Source organism: Oreochromis aureus, linkage group 5, assembly GCF_013358895.1.
Source record: "Oreochromis aureus strain Israel breed Guangdong linkage group 5, ZZ_aureus, whole genome shotgun sequence".
Lineage (NCBI taxonomy): Eukaryota > Metazoa > Chordata > Actinopteri > Cichliformes > Cichlidae > Oreochromis > Oreochromis aureus.
The window spans coordinates 8,813,424-8,833,887 of NC_052946.1; the positions used below are offsets into that span (position 1 = coordinate 8,813,424).

The window sequence follows — 20,464 nt, forward strand, 5'->3', positions numbered from 1 at the left end:
CCTGATTTGTTTCACCACCTTAATGCCATGCTGTTCAAACTCGGCTCCTCACCTCTCATAAATAATGGATGAGGGCTAACTGTTTGTTTTGTGAAATCGTCTGCGAGTAATGCAAGCGCCTTGCTTAAGGTTGCAGTTGATGAGGGAGGGAAGAATCTGCGCCATAACAGCACTTCTCTCACCTTTAGGCCAGATGTTCTGTTTCTAAACACCTCCTTTAATATGCTCTTCATCCGTGTTGTATCAATAAATTAGCTGGGCCTGCATAAATGTTGTGGTCTTTCTAAAAAAAAAAAAAAGAAAAAAGAAAAACGTTGCTCCAAGGAATCATACAGTGAATACAAATTAACTCGACTCACTACACTCTGTGCGAGTGAGCGGTGTATAACTTGCAAGTTAAAACAAAAAAAAGCACAGTTTTTTCCCAGGAACTCATTACAGAACCAGCGAGGCAATGCTTAATGTTGTTTTGACTGAATTGTAGTTATCAGTAGGCCACCGTGATGAAGCTCAATTAGAGCAGCATGCTATGAGCTAAGCAGAGGTAATCACTGGGCGGAGGGCAAACTAACGTGGAGGCATGGATATTCACTCCGAACAGAAAAGGCGAGGGATTCACAATAGGACCTGGAGTCGTGGAGAGCAGCTAATGAGCCTACATGATTCACGCTTGGCCTCCCCCACAGAGAGCCTTGTCCTGGGCAGAGTGGAGGCGCGCAAGAGGTGCACTGCTTGCTCCAGCACATTCCAGGATGCAGCCTGTTAGAGCCGGGAGGGTACAGTGAATAAAAGTTTCTCTTGTATAAGGATTCTATGTCTTTGTATAGTTTAGAATCAGTCAGGAGACCCGGAGAGTTACTTGTGCCTGCATGAGTAAATAGTTTGTAACTTTCCCACTTAGGCATTTTCTGATGAGGAGTAATACGGTCCGTGAGACTGAATGACCAAATGTGGCTATTCACAGTGGATGTTCTTGTATTTTAAATGCAAGAGCATCACTTTTTGTGACAAATAGTGCACATTTAAGTGGACATAATGTATGTGAAAACACTTTTGATAGAGTTTAAGTGTAGGGTTTAATTACGTGATGATGTTTGCGTGTTCATAAAGATTTACCTCCACGTACCTGGGCTTCTTCCATCAGATAATAGCAAGCAGTCCTGGTGAAGTTGTAAGTGAAACTGATTGAAATGGAGCAAATATCTAATTGTTGACATGATTAACGAAAAAAAAAAGAAAAAACACACATTTGTCTATTTGGCAAACCTATAGGGTATATATATGTGTTTTTTAAATTTTATTTTTCTGTGAATAAATTCAGTGTAACGTTTCTCGCCGTTTCTTTATTGTTTCCCTGTATTGTTTCTTTCCTCATTTAACTTCTGAAACGCTTTTAATGCGCTTTACAAGTTCTGTGTATGTTTTTAATCACAAGAGTTGCAAGCTGTATCAGCACTGCAACACTGCAATCTGTGGATATGTATGTGTGTGGGTAAAGGAGCGGTCTGTCAAATATCTGTAGTAGTTATTAAAATAGCTACTAAATATCCAAGCCAGACTTTTAAACCCATGGAAGATGTGATTGGCTGTTTGCTGGTCACGTGCTGAAGTGCAGTCAGTCGCTGTGCCGTGCCTCGAGCCAGCACTGAGTGGAGCCTGTCTGCCAACAGCTTCAACAGCGGCTCTACCAGGACCATACTACACTCACTGACAATTAAAGGAGGCCCTTTTTTCTTCTTATTTTCGAGGACTGTTCTTCACCATGGGTGACAAAAAGAGCCCTACCAGGTAATGCGACCGCTCGCTGTCGATTTCGACTTGTTTTGCGCGTTTCGAGCTCGATATTTGGATGCGTTTCTCTCACACGGGGATCGTTTCTCCCTTTTTCAGTTGGTATGCCACAGCTAGCTAGAATAGTGCAGTCACTATGGCGGCTACTCGCTGCTTTACAGCCCAGTCAGTTAACAGACAAAGGGAATTTTTTCCGAGGATACGCCTGGCATTCCCTGAAACGCTCTTGCGTCTCAACGAAGCCTTTTGCAGGGTCAATGTCGAAATGGGCATTATTTGATATTGGTTTTGTTAGCCGACATGCTAAGCTTCGATGCCGAAATTTTTAGCAATGCTTGCCTGCCCGCTAGCCTAGCTGGCGATACAATCGGACGTTGTGGATAGTCGCTCGCTCCGCCGCTGTGGAGATTTATGAACCAAGGAGCTCTAACTGCCGGGACTCGAACCCAATATTAATGACAACACCACCATGCCCCGGGCTTTGCTGAGTAGCTCGTTTATTACACAACGCGCTCTGTTTGTCACAATCCCCTTTCTTGTTTATTCGTGAATTATATCTGTGGTATTTCAGAAACTAACTTGACCTTAACATTTGTGTCGTTTGTAAGGCCAAAAAGACAAGCCAAACAGACCGCTGATGACGGCTACTGGGACTGTAGCGTCTGTACCTTCAGGAACACCGCCGAGGCTTTCAAATGCAGCATCTGCGATGTGAGGAAGGGCACATCCACAAGGTAACGTAGCTCTCGTTCTCCCTCGCTCTCCCACTCGTCTGAGCGTCTCGTCTCCCCCTCCTCCTCCTCTTGCCTTGCCTTGCCTGGCTGCAGCAGCATTGCATCGCAATTTATGGGAATGACAACTTTGATCGACAGCCTATTTGTCCGTGAGTGAATGGGGACTTGTTGATGGACAGTCTTTGCAAACACATCCCGCCGCTGTCTGGATTATCTGTAGTTTCTCGTCTTATGCGTGCTAAACATTGCATTTCACCTTTTTTTAATGCATCCGTCTAGGTAGGCTGCGTGCTTCACTAGCCAAAGGGGGTGGGGTGGGGAAGAGGGACCGTTCTTGATGATAGCTGTACAGCTACGATGCATCCACAACATCAAAGGAGCTGTGTTTTTTTGTGTGTTTTTTTCCCTCGTTAACCCCCCATGGAGTCAAACAAGGTGAATGTAATTGCGTATGTGTCTGCGCGCCTTTCACCTACCTGTAGGATTGCAGATTGTCATTTAACACTCACACAGTGGATTTATTGTGCCTGAGACTGATGGGAAGTTTTTTTTTGTGGTTATGATTGGCGTTTGGATGCAAACTAAACATGAATTTTTGGCATTTCAAAAGTCTTAACAGACTTTTTTACTGCCTGTGCCAAGTAGTAGGCACTCTGACTTCAAAGCATGGCCTTGTGTCTCGAAAATCATATTTATCAGTCTAAAACATGTAAATTATTAACCAGAAGTCAAACTTGTTTTATTTCTCCTTAATCTGCTCTCAGATATTGCTCTAGATGAATGTCAACATTTAGAGTAACGGGGCTTGTGTGAGTGTTCCAGACATTTCCCCTAAGTTTAACTCAGAATAAAATCTGTGATGTCAGCAGAAGGCATTGTTTTATGGGAAACCGAGATGAAATCATTGTGTAACTTGAATTTCTTGACGGGATTCCCTTTCGTTTTTGTGTATACTCACGCCTACTCTTTCTGTTCTGGGGAATGTTTTTGATGATAAGTTGCGTGTGCCGTGACCTGTGTTTGTGTGCTAATGTCACCAGTCGCATAGTGGTAATGGAGAGACAGATGAGTCATTTGTGGGTTGGTTGACAAGTTCCCTCGCATTCTAACCTTTACAGCTGTGGTTTTACCATAAGCGGCTTGTCTGACACTCCTGGCACATATGGGGAGAAAACACTAGACTGGTTTGCTGAGAATCCAAAAGATTGAGTCCGATCTTAATTGTAAGTCTCCCCTCCCCCCTGATCTTTTTTTTTTTCCCAGCAGCGTGTAGTTTAAGACCACAGCTGATGATGTAGGCTGAGCACGCTGTATGAAAGCAGGAAGCGGAGACGAGTGTGTCGTAGCCTTCCTGTTCCATCCCCATTTACCAAGCTTTGGCAACAGTCCAGTTTTCTCTATTTGGTAAAGCGCATGACATCATCGGTGTGGTTGTCACACATTCCTGTTTGATCTGAATAGTTAACCTTTGATTAATGCAGCTGTGTAGTTGTGGGGCTGCCTCTTATTCTAATGAGTACTAATTAGTCATCTTTTTCTTCACTGTTTGATGTATTCCGGCAAAGCTCGGGACGAAGCAAAATGCTCTCAGCTAAATGATTTACACTTAAGGCTGTGTGTGGATGTTTGTCTTGCTGCTTTTATCTGGGGCTCTACTTTGGATGTGTGTTTATGCATGAGGACACACGTGTTTGCTAATTAGAGCTCCTCACTGCTGAAGTTTGATTTGGATCGCCAGTTTGTGTTTGCTACAAGATGAGCGAAGCCGGGTATTGATTTGTTCAGTCAGTGTGACATGATTGTGTTTTAAAGCATGTTTGAAAAAGCTTGTTTTGCGCAGGGTGATTGTGCATAAGCTGGTTCTTTTCACTCCTTCCACGATATAGAGTTCCTTTTCTGTGTCCTGGCCATCATCATCTGGTCAGTCACAAAACTCTCTGTTATTGAATATGGGTACAACAGGTAGTAACTAGCTAATAAAGTATCTATTTCCTAGTTACGTTTTGAGTCTGGGGGGTCTGGGAATCCAGTATCAGAATAATTCATTCTGCTGAATTTGATGCATCCTATCCTCACAGTGTGCACGAAGCCAGACACCAGAGGGCTGCACTACAAAGCAGTATCGATGTTGGGAGTTTTCAGTGTCATGCACGTGTTTCTCCTTTTGCCTGCTTAGATCACCATAGCAACTTACGCTGAGGATGCAACCTGGTCCAATGCAGGTTATATTCAGAGTTTCAGTATAAAATTGCCTGGAAATGCCACCTTTTTTCACCGATTCATTCTCTGAGGACATGCTGCCAGTACGATATAGAGTCTTTGCTCAAGAAAAACGGTATGCAGTCTGATGAGCTCTGTCGTACTAACACCTCAGAAGGAAGCCGTAGTCACAGGAATTTATTTTTATGCAGTTGGTTACAGAGAGAATATATGTGTTTACGTAGATTTTTAATTTGCTGCCAAGTCCATTTTACACTGCAGGAATTACAGCTCATAAAACACAGATTAGAAATTAATCAGTTTGTTTATAGGCTATTTATCAGCAGGATTTATAAATCACTAGAAATAATTTAGCTATGATCTGGCAAAAAACCCAAACCTTTAGTGATTTCTACATCTCTTAACATTCAGCTATAAGACCGTGTTAGAGCTGAATGCACTGATGTTTAAATGTGTCAGTATGAAAGTGTCAGAGCTCTAATGTGCAGCTGTCAAATCACAAATTAAAATCCAGCAATGACAGTACACTGAGTTGAGATATAAATATATTTACGTATGAATTTTTTTTTCTGTTCTTTTGCCTTCTTTCCTTACTTGCAGTACCAGTGTTGGCTTGGCTTTTGCCATTCTATTTTTTGGTAGGCTAGTCATTATAAATGTGTTAAATACGCACAGTTGATCCATTTTGTGTTACTTCTATGGATGAGTAAATGACGCATAAGGCAGCCTCAGTAATGTGAGCACCCACAGAGAGTCAAGAAGAGAGCCTGGGTGAACAAAGTTGTTAATCACTGTTGTGATACATGTTATTGCACATGTGGTTTTACGGTTTTGTTGAACCAGCTAATACAAAAAATCCTGGCCGTGTCAATCATGTTTCATTATACACCCGTCTGGTGTTGATGGGAGACACACAAGTGACATGGGTCTTGCGGATTTGGAGATGGTGACTTGAATCACACTTTGTCCCCTGACAGCGAATGGAAAAGTAGTTAGCTGTGAGATATTCACTTCTGATTCATGCTAATGGAGACAAAAATGTGCATTAACAAGAGCAAGACTGTGGCATCAGCATGCAGGGAGAGGCCCCGTCTTCCCCAGTCGAGTACAGCCTAACGAACCTGTTGACCCAGTTCAGCTCAGTGTTGAAACATGATACCCAAGTAGGCTAAATGTACCCTCTGCCACTCTTGACTCTTAAACAAAAAGCACCCCTGCTTTTGCACCTGACCTCCTGCTAATCTACAAGTCCAAACAGCCCTGGTGTTCAGCCTCAGCATTCAGTGCCCGCTCCTTTGGTAATTGGAGTAGGTCTTGCATTAGCATCCCTTGTGGTGGCTGCTATCATATTTAAATGTTTCTGGCATCTGAACCTGATCACTGTGTGAATGTGACACTGTGTTGCTGTGCATCAGTTTGCTTTGTGGTTGTGTTTGGTATGTACCTCTGGCAGCCCCGGGGCCTAGAGAGAAACCATTAGGAGCCCTCTAAAGTTGATTGATGGTGGAGATCACAGGAAGTCTTGAGGTACCTCAGTCTCTGACTGCTGCGCTGTTATCTCCACTCTGTAGTCAACCATTTCAAGTAGCTTTCATCTCTGCTTTGTATAAAACAGGATAAATGGGTGTCTCTGACACGTAAGCAAAATGCAGTACTGCGTTTTGGTTTAAAAAAGCTTAAATGCAAATGTGCAGCTTATTTGATGCCTTGACTCAAGCAAGGCGGCAGAACCTGAACCTTTAAAAATAGTTTTCAAATGTCTTACAAGTTAATCCTCAAACTCTAATGAATCATTTTAAAAGAAAATATTGAACTTGGGTTAAGTCTAGTTAAAACACAGCGTCTGCAGATGGACAAGTTAAAGCATGAAAGTAAAGAAAGTATAGCACTCTAATTAAAAATTTCATCCTTCGTGATGCAATCCAAGTAAAAAAATATCTTTGAGTCTAGTAGCAGTGAAAAGTCCCTCTGATCTCTTTCCAAAATGTTTTAATCTTTCTGCACTACAAACATAGTGAAACCCTGTTACCTTTTGTGTATTTAGAACATACGTCTAAAATATTTTACTTATTTGAATCATCTCTCGACAGGAGTTGCATACGTTTGAATTAACCCATTATAGTTTATTAATCTGAGGCATATAAGTTACAGTGCAAGCTGATCTTTAATCCTCTGATGAGATTTAATTTTCCAAATCTTCATTCCAGGCATTTAGCCTAAAATGTAAACTCTTTTGAACACTCTTAATGTTTTCTTTTAATTTGATTTAGCTAAAAATATGACTTATTTTTTTTCCACATTTACAAGTGAGGCGCTAAGTGAAAACAAGTTGATTCTCTCCAGTCAGCTGCCTTACATGTTACCTCGTCTACAGTCTTATGACTGTTGCAAACATGCTGCATTTAAGTCAAACGTTCTCAGTTATTGTCCTTAAGGAGATTCAGAGTGGCTGGAATATAAATCATATCTAGCTCTAAAATCTTTAATATAGGGTTAAAAAATGAGGAAAGTCCATCAGTGTTTGTATATGTATATGTTATACACATATAGTATAATTATGTCAGTGCGTTTGCATGTGTCTCTGTGTGTGTTTTGTCTGTCTTATGCTATGACGAAATGGTTATTATAAAGCGTGGATTCTCCCACTGTCACATTAAGGCAGATTGTCTGGAATAATGGAATTACATAAGAGGGCGCTCAATTTATATCCGCACTCCCTCGCACAAGCCCCCACTGCAGCCCCCACTCAGAGGAAACTGCTTTTGCTTATCCAGCATTATCAGCATCTGCACCAAAGCCCTGAGCATGAGCGGGTAGCCCTAATCTTTACATGTTAATTGCCGGATTTAAAAGTTCTTAATTACTTCATGGGATTTGGCAGTGTGAGTGATTAAATACAATAGCCAATTTGGCAATCTGACAAAACGGAGAAATGTTGAGAGAGCTGTTGAATCCGGGGGCTCCTCCCATTCAGGAAAAAGACGAGGCACGCAAATGACTGTGACAGTGAGGGAGCGAGGAGACCTCTGAAAATACAGGAACGAAAGCATGTGAGGACAAAGAGAGGGGGAGTTGTTAAGTGTAAGTAAGGAGAAGGAGAGGACAGGAGAGAAACGGACCAGTAAAGGGACAGAAGGGGAGCGTCGTGTCTGGACATTTATGTGTGTGTATTAAGAGAGAGGGGGTTTGGCTGTAAGGGGGATGTGCTCACTGAGCCAAGAGTCTCCGGGGGATAAAGTAGAGTGAAGCGCATCATTACCCAGGGAGGGAAAGACTGGACAGCCTATTCCATTTCCACTAGCACCACCATTCATCCATGGGAAGACAACAGCAAAGTTTTATGATGAGTTTGAGAGCGAATTAGGAATCGACTACCTTACTAGTGGTTTGATCTTGTTGATTGTTTGGTCTTGCCAAGCCACGGGTTATAGTGCATAATAAATTCTGCAGGAAGAGTCTTGGCTGCCGTGCTTGGCAGAACCTTTGCCCTCTTGGTGTCGGGTTTCCCTCACATCTTGTTTTTGTTTGCTTGATAACTGTTGTTCCCTTTGTAGAACACAAGGAGAACACAAGCCTGCTGTGAAGGTGTTGTGTCCCCTTTGGCAGGGCAGTGATTTTTTTTTTCTCAGGAAATTCCAAACCAGGCTGTGTTTTCTCTAAAGTGAATGGGTAAGAATATGATAGGACAGCAGTAATGATACAGTGATCCAGTTGACGGGTACCTTGTGCACAGTCGTGGCAAAGCAACAGAAGAGAGGTGAAGTGAGGTGAGGAAGAGACGTAGTTAAAGGCTCCAGGATTTATAGAGGATGGGAGGGGGATAATGGACGAGGAGAAAGTGACGAGCAAGTGGGGAAAAGAGCAAAGAGAGAATGATTGAGAGGTGGTAGAGAGGAGAAAAACAAATGAGTGATACAGGGTAATGTGACAGTGCTGCTGATGGAGGAAGCTCATATGTGCTTAGTTCTTTTGCAATGTCTTGCTGTCAGTCTGCTTGATGCCTCGCTGTTCATAGCCTGAAAGGTCAGTCATGGAAAGGCTAGTTAAAGTGAAGATAAAGCATTTTTTGCACATATTAGACTTCTGTGCTTTAAATTTGTCCATTATATACTATCTTTTAAAACACAAATAAAGGTATACAGACAGACTGTCTTTGGGCTGTTGGGAGAAGCAGAATTGCATGCCCACAGCAGTCAGCATGGTGCAAAACACTTAGTTGTTGGAGAAAAGTTGAGACATCTTGGAGTGATTTCAGTGAATTCTTCTCAGAATGTCATTTCTTGTTGTTTTATTGTTGTATGAGGATAAAGGTGACCTTTCAAGGAACCCAATGTCTATATAGAACACCTAATGAAATTTGATAGAAACATAGTGGGAAATCCACAGAGGACCATGAGTAGATTATTTTTTAATTCATAGAAACTAGGGGGGTAATGTTTCTGTGGTTCTGAAACTGAGACCAGACCCACAATAAAAGCATTCTTTGTTTCACTGTGTGTGTAAATATATATATGTATGTGTGTATACACAGAAAACAGCAAATCTCCAGGTATTTATAGCAAAAGAAAATACAGGACACTTTTAAAGTTTTCAGTAAGGTGATAAATCAGATTTTAATTTAAGCTATAGATTAAAGTTAAAATTTAAAAGAAACAAGAAAAAAAAACGCTGATCTGTTACTCTGATTTTCCAAGTAACAGATTTTTCTTCTTCTGCAAAGCTCTTTTGTATTTTTCCTTGTTATAAATCAAGTGCATGCCTTTCCTTTACAGAGGTGTACTTTGGCCCCCTACTTAAAAGCTGAAACGTACTCTATTTACAGCTTGAGTCAGGCTGACTGAAAGAGAGCATTCACTTAACAAGATGAGTCTAGAGGAAGTAAAACTCTCAGGGTTTCGTAGCTGAACCCGAGGAAGGATTTGCAGCTGCCCGCAGCTGCCTTTGTGTCTGGATCGCTCAGGGTCTCTCATGCAGTCCAGTTTAAGCGGTGCGTGGCAGTTGGCTGCCGGCTTCATCTCTTTCTCTTGCCCCATGGCTACAGTGCAGGTCTCCTGAGGAACACAAGCCTTTTGCAGCCTGGGATTCTCGTCATTCCTGTCTTTACCCTCAAGACTTCCCATAACAGAGGCAGATTGGGTGGGATAGGCAGTTGCCCTTAGGAGATGCTCTTTACTGTCAAAAAGACCTGCTAATCCTGGCCTAAAGCAACCTCTCTGCAACCATAATCCATTCATTTACTTTTCATTTTAATTATATTTAAAGAATTGTTTAAACATCAGTAACTGCATGAATTTTAAGTTTATGAAAAACTGTGCTATATAATAGCATTTATGTTTTTTTGCCAAAAACAGGCAGCCTTATTCTTAAGGCATGTCTAATCGGGCTTTTGTGCTAATTTATCTCCTAGTTGTGAATCAGAGGCTTTTTAAATTTAGATTAATGGGTTGTGTAGAATTTGTTTGCAAAGTCTGTATGTTCCAGCTTAACTATCAATAATTAACATTTCAAATCTACTGCTCTTCGTGTAATTTCAGATTGTAGCTGCAGGCTGTAAAATATTATTACGCTAGCTAAATAATGTTGGGCAGTTGTCTGTGTGTTCATGTTATTACCAGTTATCACAGTGTTCTCCAGGAACGTTTTATTCTTCCCTTTTTATTGTCTTTTCTGTGTTTATTTCTCTAATATAATCAGACAAAACTAGTTATGCTTTATGTGCTAACACAAAGTGTGAAATTTAAAAGTAGTTGAACTGAAAAATAGTTTTACGTAAGCTGAGTAAAAACAGGTATTCACTGTATTCAGTTGTGTTCAAATCTGAACACTTGCTTGTACACACACACTCACACACACACACACACACACACACACACACACACACACACACACACACACACACACACACACACACACACACACACACACACTAGAGTCAAGTAAAAGCAGACTGAAAAACAAGTGGGTTGTTGAATCAGAGTTCCTTGTGATTGTTTGTAGCCTGTAGTTTAACGGATATGATATGACATTATATGGTAGCTACCACTGGGGAAAAAATAGTATTTCTGGCTCCTTGCTTTCTCTTAAGATGTTTGTGGTGGAGACAAGAAGTGAAGAAGTGACTCTAACATTAAGCCCTCAAAATCCTGAGTGGAAGGAGCAGATGAAGGGCTGAATGCTTAATGCTTCTGGTGGGCAGTGAGGATGATTTGAGAAGAGCTATAGCCCCAGGCTCTTCTTGAGGTGCTTCGGCCTCTGCAGCACACTCACTTACACACATTACTTTACCCATGGATGGCTGGAGGTGACAGCACTGCTCCAGTCTCTTCAGGTGCAAAATTTCATCACTGGGAGCCTAAGCTCTGCACTTCAGTGGAATTTGTATATGTAATTTCTCAATTTAAATTCACATTAAATAAGGTACATACTGGATTTGGGTCAGTTAAGGCGAGTGTTTCCCACACATTCTTTACCATGGTGGGCTATGCAGCTATATTAAAAGGCATCAAATTATATTAAGTATCCCATTTACACATATTTATGCAAGAGTGTCGTGAGCCAGAGGCATTATTTTTCAGGTTGATGATCATTCTTGTCAATGCAATATCTCAGAAATGCCTTGAGAGGTGTTCTTGGCACCAAGATTCACTTGAACTCACAGGCAGGGAGGCGCCTTACCACTTTCTTCCAGTTTCTGCTGATAAATGATACTAATGTCATGTATTTGATAAATCTGTAAGGTCAAAAGTGTTGTAGTGCTGTAGTATGTACTACTTTACAACTAAGGAAAACTACATATTTTGCAATTGGTGACAAATCTTGGGATTATTTGGACTGAAAATGTCATTTTTAGTGATTGCATAGATTTTCTGATCAGTGTTTAGTCAGCTGCCTCTTCAGTCAGTCTCAGTCTGGTTACTGAAAACTTCACTGCTTCAGAACCTCTGGAAGATTTGCTGTGAGTTGTAGGGCAATTCCCGTCTTAACCTGTAGCAGGTTGGGATCTGGTTCATGTGGTACCATGCAGTGCTCAATGGGGGCAGCTGTGCGGAACAAGAACGCTATAAAGCATGAGATGACTTTAATACGTGCTAAGCATTGAACGTCTTTGGGTTTTGTTCTGAAATCTGAAGCTGTCGCCTTGTACTTTTACTTATTTATTACAAATTTTTGTAAATGTTTTTTTTTTCTTTTTTATCTAAAGGAATTATTTGCTAGTTAAAGTAAATTCTTTCCAGCCAAACAAAGTGACAGTTCATTAAAATATAAAAATCTCGCTGATAGATTTTATGTTTGAATTTGCTTTAACTTTCCTTAAATATAATGGTGGGATGTGCTATAGATGAATAACATGCAGTCCACAGAAATTATGACTTTTTTTCACCTTATCACCTTAGACACAAACATACCACTTTATGCATCATTTCAGAGAAAATCCTATTAGCAATTAGACCAAACAGTTTAGTAGGCAGGTCCCATGAACTGCTTGTCATAGAAAGTCTAGAGAGACTGACGAGCATTCAACAATAGACTGAGAAACTGTGCAGATAAATCACCACCTTATAGTAACCACATTCATGGCAGCACTGTCACCTCTTGGCCTGTGCTTACTCTAGTCAGGGGTGGCAAACACTGAGTCTACAGAAAGATCCAAGCATAAAGGAACTGCTGAGAAATATGTGTGCATGTAGAGCATCAGTAGGGCTATAATTTCCAGGTCTTGGGGTTGATTACTTGGCAGTATGCTGTCATAAGCTGTTATTAGTCAGACAGTTGTCCTTCTCATTTTTACAAGAAGAAAATGGATGGAGCCTTGCAGGATGAATGTGTTACTTTTCATTTGGGGAGGAGCACAAAACTTTTTCCTATCAGTGTGGCTGCATTTGCACTCGCCTCTGTCACTGCGCCCCAGGGCAGCTGTGGCTACAACGTAGCTTGCCATTGCCAGTGTGTGAATGTGTGCGTGAATGACTGAATGTAGTGAAAAGCGCTTTGGGGTCCTTAGGGACTGAGTAAAGCGCTATACAAATGCAGGCCATTTACCATTTACCATTTTGTTAAAAGGGGTTGTCCAACAAAAAAAATAAACTAATAAATAAAACTTTGCAAGCAATTTGCATACTACAGTCATGTCATCAGAAACCTGTATACTAACTCATCTACTTTGAGTGTGAACATGCTGTAATTTGCATATTTGAATATGCTTTGGCTGCAGCAGCTATCCTCAAACCATACTGTTTCGAAGCCTCCTCTCCCATCAAAACATGAAGGTGATGTCACAGGATGATTATTGCAATTTGTTGCTCAGGACATGAAGCCTGTTGGTTATTGCTCCGTGGTTATAGTGCTGGGATAACCAGTTGATGTAGTTTTTATTTTTATAAAAGCACATAAAGATGTGCATTTGACATCTGGTTGGTGGTTCTGGGTCTGTTATCATTTAAGTGTAAAATAACTATAATGATATGTTTTAACATGTAGCAAATATCAGCCTCTTAATTGTGTTTGTAAATCATTTAGAATAATGGGGTTAACAGAGTGGGACAATCGATTACTTAAAAATAAGGTGTGATTTCCATTGATCGAGATGTTAAAAGCCCGTGACATTCTCAGATGCAGGACCTGAAACATGTGCTCCAGGCTGAGGCTCTCTAGTCTTTCAGCTGTGAGTGGAGAAAGTCAGGCTGGCCATGAATGTATGCAGGATTCAAGTTGCGGAACAACTTTGTAGATCACTGAAGAAAAGGAAGCCCCCATTGTTGCTGCGCTGATATCTGAATGAGGGAGTGGGTGACGTTTAATAGTCTGCGCTCTTTAGCGGGCTGGCCTTGGCCGAAGAACTCTGTTGTCTCTTAGTTGTCTCGCTCTCCCTCTCTCTCCTCTTCACTCAGCTGTCTGCCACTGCTTTCACTCAGTTTGTCAGGAAATAATTGCTTGTCCTCCACACAGCACTTCAAATAAAAGAGCTGTGTTAATGAGGGCTTTCCTCCTTCTCTCTCTCACTCTCTGTGTCTGTCTGTATATCACACTCTCCATCGCTCATTCCCTCTCTTCATTAGTTTCTCTCTGTGAAGTGCTCAGGCTCATTGTTTTTAGTTTCTGTAGAAAGAGTTGCCTCTGAAATAGCAGCCTCAGCTTTTGCTCCTGGCTGGCAAGTATCGGCTGCTCCTGACCAGTGAGAGCACCAGCTGAGCAGAGGTGTGTCTGCCTCTGTGACAGTTCAGGCTGAGTGGAGCGGTCTAACTATGGGTGTCAGTCTGACTGAATTAGGAGCTTTTAAGCATGATGATAGTTATTTCAGGGCATCCCGTAGAGGGAGGCTCCCCATTCCTCCCTCCCCCTGGTCTGTGGAATTTGGAGGCAAGCATGGGAGGAGCTGTCAATCACAGCCTATTGTTGTGTGAAGGGGAGGTAATATGCTGTAAGCCCTCACAGTGGGAAATGATTCAACAGCAGGCTTTACACACTTGACACCTACACACACACACACACACACACACACACACACACACACTTTACCAGGAATATATTGGCAGCAGTGGGAGGTTGGAGCAATTTCTGCAATTGGACCCTGGGGTTTACTTTTGGTCCTACTCCCAGTATCCATTTTCCTTTGTGCCATATAGATGCTTCTTATTTGATTTGGATATTCACTTGTAAAAGTAATTTTAGCGGTGTTGTAGTTTAATTAGTACATTCCCATGTTCAGCAATGTGGAATAATTCAGTAATGAACCGTAATGGATTTTAAGCAGGAGACTTTTTCAGGGCCTCTATTATTTCATGAAATCCAGTAGCGCACACCATAGTGTCAAGCAGAACGCCGTGTTAATGAGCCACAGAGCAGCACTGTGCAAAGTCAAGATGTATGGTCAGTGAATAAATAATGGGGTAAAGCGAGCAGTGGCTCTGTCATGCCAGCAACAGCTCATGGCTGACTTACAGCTGGCACTGAATCACCGGCTAACCAGCAGGACGGCTTCTGCTGCCACCAGTGCTGTCGACACAAATCTGAAGCTCTGACCAGGGCATCAATTCTGCAATGGGCTTATCAGTCACTCACTCATTCACCACCTTCTTGACTCACAGCACTGACTGCCACAAAGAATGATATCAGGTCCTGTTGGATCCTGTCTGTTTACTCGCGGCGGTGGGTTTAAGAAGTAGATTTATTATTTTTTTCTTTTTTATGTGGGTGAGTGAAAACCTTGAATACGTTCTCATATTTTGTTAGCTGTGCACATTTCCAGCACGATGATGATACTGAATGAGGCACTGCAGAGATCTGTTGAATTCCCATAGAGAGAGCCACATTATTTCATAGAGACAGGACAGGGAAAATCCTATGTCAGGAAGTCATGTTAATGTCATCGAACGCTTTATCTCCCTGGAGATATGACACATAACATGTAGTGTCAGGGTACAAGTCCATTACTGTAGTTACTAAATTCATCACTTTGTATTTAAAAGCTTTGCTGAGTTTAGTTTGGCTTTTCCAATTAGGACCTCTCATACGCAGCACAGGAAGTAATTACTCCAAATTAAAGTGGAATTGGGATCTCTTTGATGGGAATAGGATAGGGTTAGCAATTATAAAGATGAGATTTCTCCCAGCTTTAATTTTCACCCACAGAACACTCCCAAAACGAGGCCACACACAGGGGCAGCAGGTAGGAGGGGAAAGAAAACGGGCTCCAGAGAACCACAGCAGCTAATGGATCCTGGATCAACAGCCCAGGGCTCATCAGCATTCAGCACAGCTGCTGTATTGATTGGAATGTAGTGCAAGCATTACAACATGATGCTCTATTATACCCCAATTGATTGTCTTCTGATCAGCCGCGAGTCCCCACCCTCTCCTCAAAGAGATTTCCTTCTCAGGCTGTAATAGTTCACAGCAGGAGGAGAATAAACGAGCTTGATGGAGCAGTTGAGGGTTGGGAACAAATCAGCAGAAAAAAACAGAAAAGATGGACACAGCTCTGAGTTTATAAGCAGCGGGCCACTAAAAGGTTGGGAGACTTTGAGAGCGGAGATTCAATTGTGAAAGATGTGCGAGGATTTAAGTGCAGAAACAAGAGTAACAGGAGTGGCAATATGATGTTGCTAAATTGAAACACTGAGGCCCGCCACTTAAGCTGCTGTCTGAAAACCACTCTCTACAGCAAGCCACTTAAAACAGTCTGACACACTACAGCTTCATTTTCCAGCAGTAACCCGTGTTTGTCTGGACTGATACTTGGACCAGCAGAGTTTCTACAACTTTCAAGCCTCACTCCTTGGCCACAGGTTTACTAAAGCAGTCAGAGGTCAAGGGTTGAGGGCTGCCTTCTGCTTTGCTTGGAGTATTGTTGCCCCCCCCCCCAAAAAAAGAAACTTCCTGCCAAGATTAGAATTGGTTTTGGAAAGGTTGGGTATACACATCTAACCAGTAGAACTTGTTCCTGTTGAAACGGCCCCTGAGCAGCCATCAGGCTGTGCCAGGCTGTTTGTTTGCACGCTAAGCTTTTCGAGTGCATGTTTGTGTGTGTGATCGTACTTGTGGTTTACTCCTCACCACGCTTGCCCAGTGCTGGCTTGTGATTATCCATGTTGCTGGCTGCGGTTTGGTCTCTGCTGAGTTTCTGGAAGACTACAGCCATCTTTCCCTCTCCCTCGAGTCCCCCCCCCCCAGATGCTGTCAGCTGATGTTCATTATGCAGCAGGTGTGTGTTTTGGCTCAGTCCCTCAGACTTTGGGTTACCTCACAACTTCCCTATTCAGCAGTTCCGTGGCGTGAGACCACAGAAAAGATGTTTTCAGAAACAAATTGTTTTATGTGAACCTCCCTCTCTGGGTAATTAGAAGTTGCTTGTGACATTTATCTTCCTTGTGTTTATTGTCTCAGCTGAATAAGAATGCTCAGTCAGATTGTGGTTTGTGATTATTTGTGTTTTCAAATGAGTTATAAAAAAGGGCTCTGTGGTTGCTGTTGAGCTCACCGAGAGGGAGCAGCAATACCACGTCCAGCTGAATCTCAATCTGTGACAAATTGGGCCAACCCTACAGTAATCAGATTAGAGGACCTAAGTGACGTGCTGTAAATGTCCCACCTTGTGATCCTGTGCATTCATTTTATTATGACTGTGAGCTAATGAGATTAGTCCTAAAATAGAGCTGCTCCGCCAGGAAGCGGCTGCACAAACCTGCCTGTGCAGCAGCTGGGAGCAGCAAGCCTTTCCCCCCCGCTGACCTCTACGTTCAGTCGCTTCTTTTTGTCAGCTGTAGCATGACCACGTTGGTCGTGGCCAAAGTCAGTTCACAGCTCTACTACAAGGCTAATCCATGTTTGTGCCTTGGATCTTCTCCACAGGAAACCCCGGATCAACTCCCAGCTGGTTGCCCAGCAGGTGGCTCAGCAATACCCAATGCCTCCCCCACCCAAGAAGGAGCGGAGAGAGAGGAGCGAGCGCATAGACAAGGAGCGCCCAGAGGGTGAAGGAGAGCGAGCCAACGGAGAAGGACGCCCACAGGTCGAACGTCCAGAGAGAGTGAGGCCAGAGGGAGACACCCCTGAGAAGGAAAAGAGCGACAAGGAGCAGCCAATCAAAGACAAACCCGACAGAGAGAAGGACATCAGCCCAGCTCTGACGAAGAAGCCCAGCAGCAAAAAGACCAGGTCAGCGTACGAATCACAGCGCATTTTTCTGCATGCCTGCAGTGGTGCTGATATCAATCCTCACTTGTGTGTGTTTGTTTTCCTTCAGACCCAAATCTGACAGCCATCAGAGTTCACCCAGTGACAAACACAGCATACAGTCTGGCAAATCAGCAACCAAGACCAACAAGAACTCTCACATTTCCAGGTGCGTAGCCCACTCTCCTGCTCTGCATGTGTTTCACAGAGCACGTGGTTTAACTTGTATGACTACGCAGTAATTCTTGTCAGAGAAACTCATCTAGCACAAGGTTAGTGGGAAAGCTCAGCTGATTCACAAATGATCTTTTACACTAAACGCCCACTCTCACTTTTGATGCACTTGTTCTGACTGTGCATGTGTCACCCAATGAATTGAGCAATTTAGTGTAACCACCCCCACAGTGCTGGAAGCCTCCCATTGTTGTTGCTGAGATGCACATATTGTAGTTGGCAATTGTGACTACTAATATTTAGTTTTTCTCCATCTCTTCTCCTCAGGCCCAAACTGAAGAACATTGACCGGAGTACTGCCCAGCAGTTGGCTATCACCGTAGGGAACGTCACGGTGATCATAACAGACTTTAAGGAGAAGACCCGCTCCTCCTCCACATCTTCATCCACCGTCACATCCAGCGCGGGCTCCGAACAGCAGCACCAGAGCTCCGGCTCCGAGAGCATGGACAAGGGCTCGTCGCGCGCCTCCACCCCAAAAGGGGATCTCTCTGTGGGGCATGATGAATCGTTCTGAGGTCCCGCTGCCATCCTCCACCACCTATGACCCACCCTTGCACCGCTCCCCCCTTCTCCCATGTTTCTGGACACTATGGATCCCACAGGGGGAGAGATTTCACCTTTTCCCATCGCGACCCGCCTTCATTCCACGATCTCCCCTGGATGCTAAGAGGAACAGTGCGGTGCCATCTTTTACGGAAAACAAGCGCCCCCGCTTGGCGAATATCCCTCGTGGTTACACCTGTGGCACAGGCGAGGAGAGGTGGCCTACACGGAATAACACCCTCATTCCTTCCCCTCAACCCCCTCCCCAGTAGCATCCAGACACTTGTATGTATTGTTTTATATTTGTACGTGGATGTGAGGCCAAGTCAACTTTTTTTGTTTGTTTGTTTTGTTTTGTTTTTGTAAAGAAGAATTCTCCGCTGGGCACAATAACCACCACTTTTTTTAATAACTTTAAAACTATTATTACCTTTATTTATTACCTGTTGCACCTGTATACTTTGATATTCTCCTTTTTATGTTGAAGCTTTGCTGTGTAGCTCTGCAGATCGATCGTTCCTTCAGTGTTTTTACTACAGTCTGAAAACAATAGGACAACACACACGCACACTCACACACACGTCAGATACAACACACACATACACTCACTCACACACATACACACACTGGTGCTAGATACACTGTGAAGCGGTTTTGCAGATCTGGGATTGCCCATTCGCTCAATGTGATAAAGTGCTGATGAATCAAATTCTCATTCACTTTTCTCAACAACACTGTCTCACTGAACACTGTCGGGACCTCCAGGTCCATCTACTTTTTCTGTACAGGTCATTGTGCATCAGAAGAAGGTCACCTAAAGTTCAGACACCTGACCTTTTCAACTAGATTGTCTATGATTTAGTATGCTATAGCAGATCTCTTATACAGTATCTTATGTCTTTAACTGTACAGTGTAGGCTGTTGTGTAAAACACTAAAAGCTGTCAATATTTTTCTGCATTTGGTACTTAAATATTGAGTTTTCTGGCTGAAGGCAGAGCTGTCCTCTCAGCTGGTGAGGAGCCAGAGCATTTTCTGTTGTGACTGAATGATGGTTAAAAGCAGTTCCACTTGGTAAAAACCATATCGAACTGTAAAAATAGACCTGTTGTGTCAAGCTGTTGTGAGTCGATTTTGTTTTATTTTTCCTCCTCCACCTTCTTTCTTTTCTTTTTTTGTGGTCCTGAAGTCCACCCAGAAAACAGAGTGCAGAGACGAGAACAATTTACAAAGATTTACAATTCAATTGACTTGTTTTTATTTGTATTAATTTAAGACTCCTGTCATTGAAGGCAAAACAATATTGCAGTAGTTAAATAGAAGACAATTGTTCTTTCAATTTTAATGCAGCAAGGCTTATTTAAGGGTTTTAATTCACGTTCACCTTAGCTGATACTAGACCAACATAATTTCCTTTTAACTGTATGAAATTGTATAAAGAATAAATGTGTATATGATATCTTAGTTTTATTTATTGAAGGACCAAAGGAATTTCATAATGACATGATACATAGACAGATGAATAACAATTTGAAATGCAATTATCTAATGTGTGAGATGAATAACAGTTTAAATAAAGACTAATATAATCCATGTAAATGGTGTTCTTATTGTCCACTCATCTCTGTGCGTGGCTAAATTGGGGCAGAGGTCATCATGCTGTGAGCGGAGTCGAGGGAAAACCACAGCTCCACACGCAGTGGTGGATGTTGCCTCGTCGTGCACACAGTGAGAAGCAGTGTGGGCGTGGGAAGAGCTCTGGGTCTTAAGACTTTGGCCTTAGCGAGCCCCTCTTCGCTCTGCTGGACAACCATTGTACATGTAGCTCCCCTAACGGAGGCCCCAGCTCACAAACTGAGCCGCTCCCAGAGCAACTAAAAGCCAGGTTACGAGAGGTAACCGTCCCCTCCTTTATCCCCCCCCTCCACCCCAAAAATAAAAAACCCTCCTAGGAAGTGAGGGGCAGGATTTGATCTGTGTACACTCAAACGTTTTCCAGAGTCACACGTAGGGATGATAATCATGTGTGTTGTCAGTCCAGGAGATGTGTTTATTTTTTTCTGCTTCTGAGCGATGGTTAATATGTAATTATGTACTTTATTGCATACAAATATGGAATCAGTGTTCAAAGTGAGGAAAAGCAATGTGAATAGAACTTTTAAAAAAAAGTGGGACTGCTGGTCAGAGGGGAAATGTTTTGTCCAATTTTTACAGAGAATGAAACCCTGCTTTGTAATGCAATCTGTTAGAAATGGGCCTAAAAAGCCA

At 42.6% G+C, this 20,464-nt stretch overlaps 1 protein-coding gene across 1 annotated transcript; it reads left to right on the forward strand.

Moving 5' to 3' along the window:
* The first annotated feature begins 1,587 nt into the window (after positions 1–1,587).
* On the forward strand, positions 1,588–19,795 carry rybpb (RING1 and YY1 binding protein b). The gene is made up of 5 exons (XM_031748466.2): positions 1,588–1,788; positions 2,400–2,525; positions 17,094–17,399; positions 17,488–17,586; positions 17,919–19,795. The coding sequence occupies exons 1-5, from the start codon at positions 1,763–1,765 to the stop codon at positions 18,166–18,168; spliced, it is 807 nt and encodes a 268-aa protein (XP_031604326.1). The 5' UTR covers positions 1,588–1,762; the 3' UTR covers positions 18,169–19,795.
* The last annotated feature ends 669 nt before the right edge of the window (positions 19,796–20,464 follow it).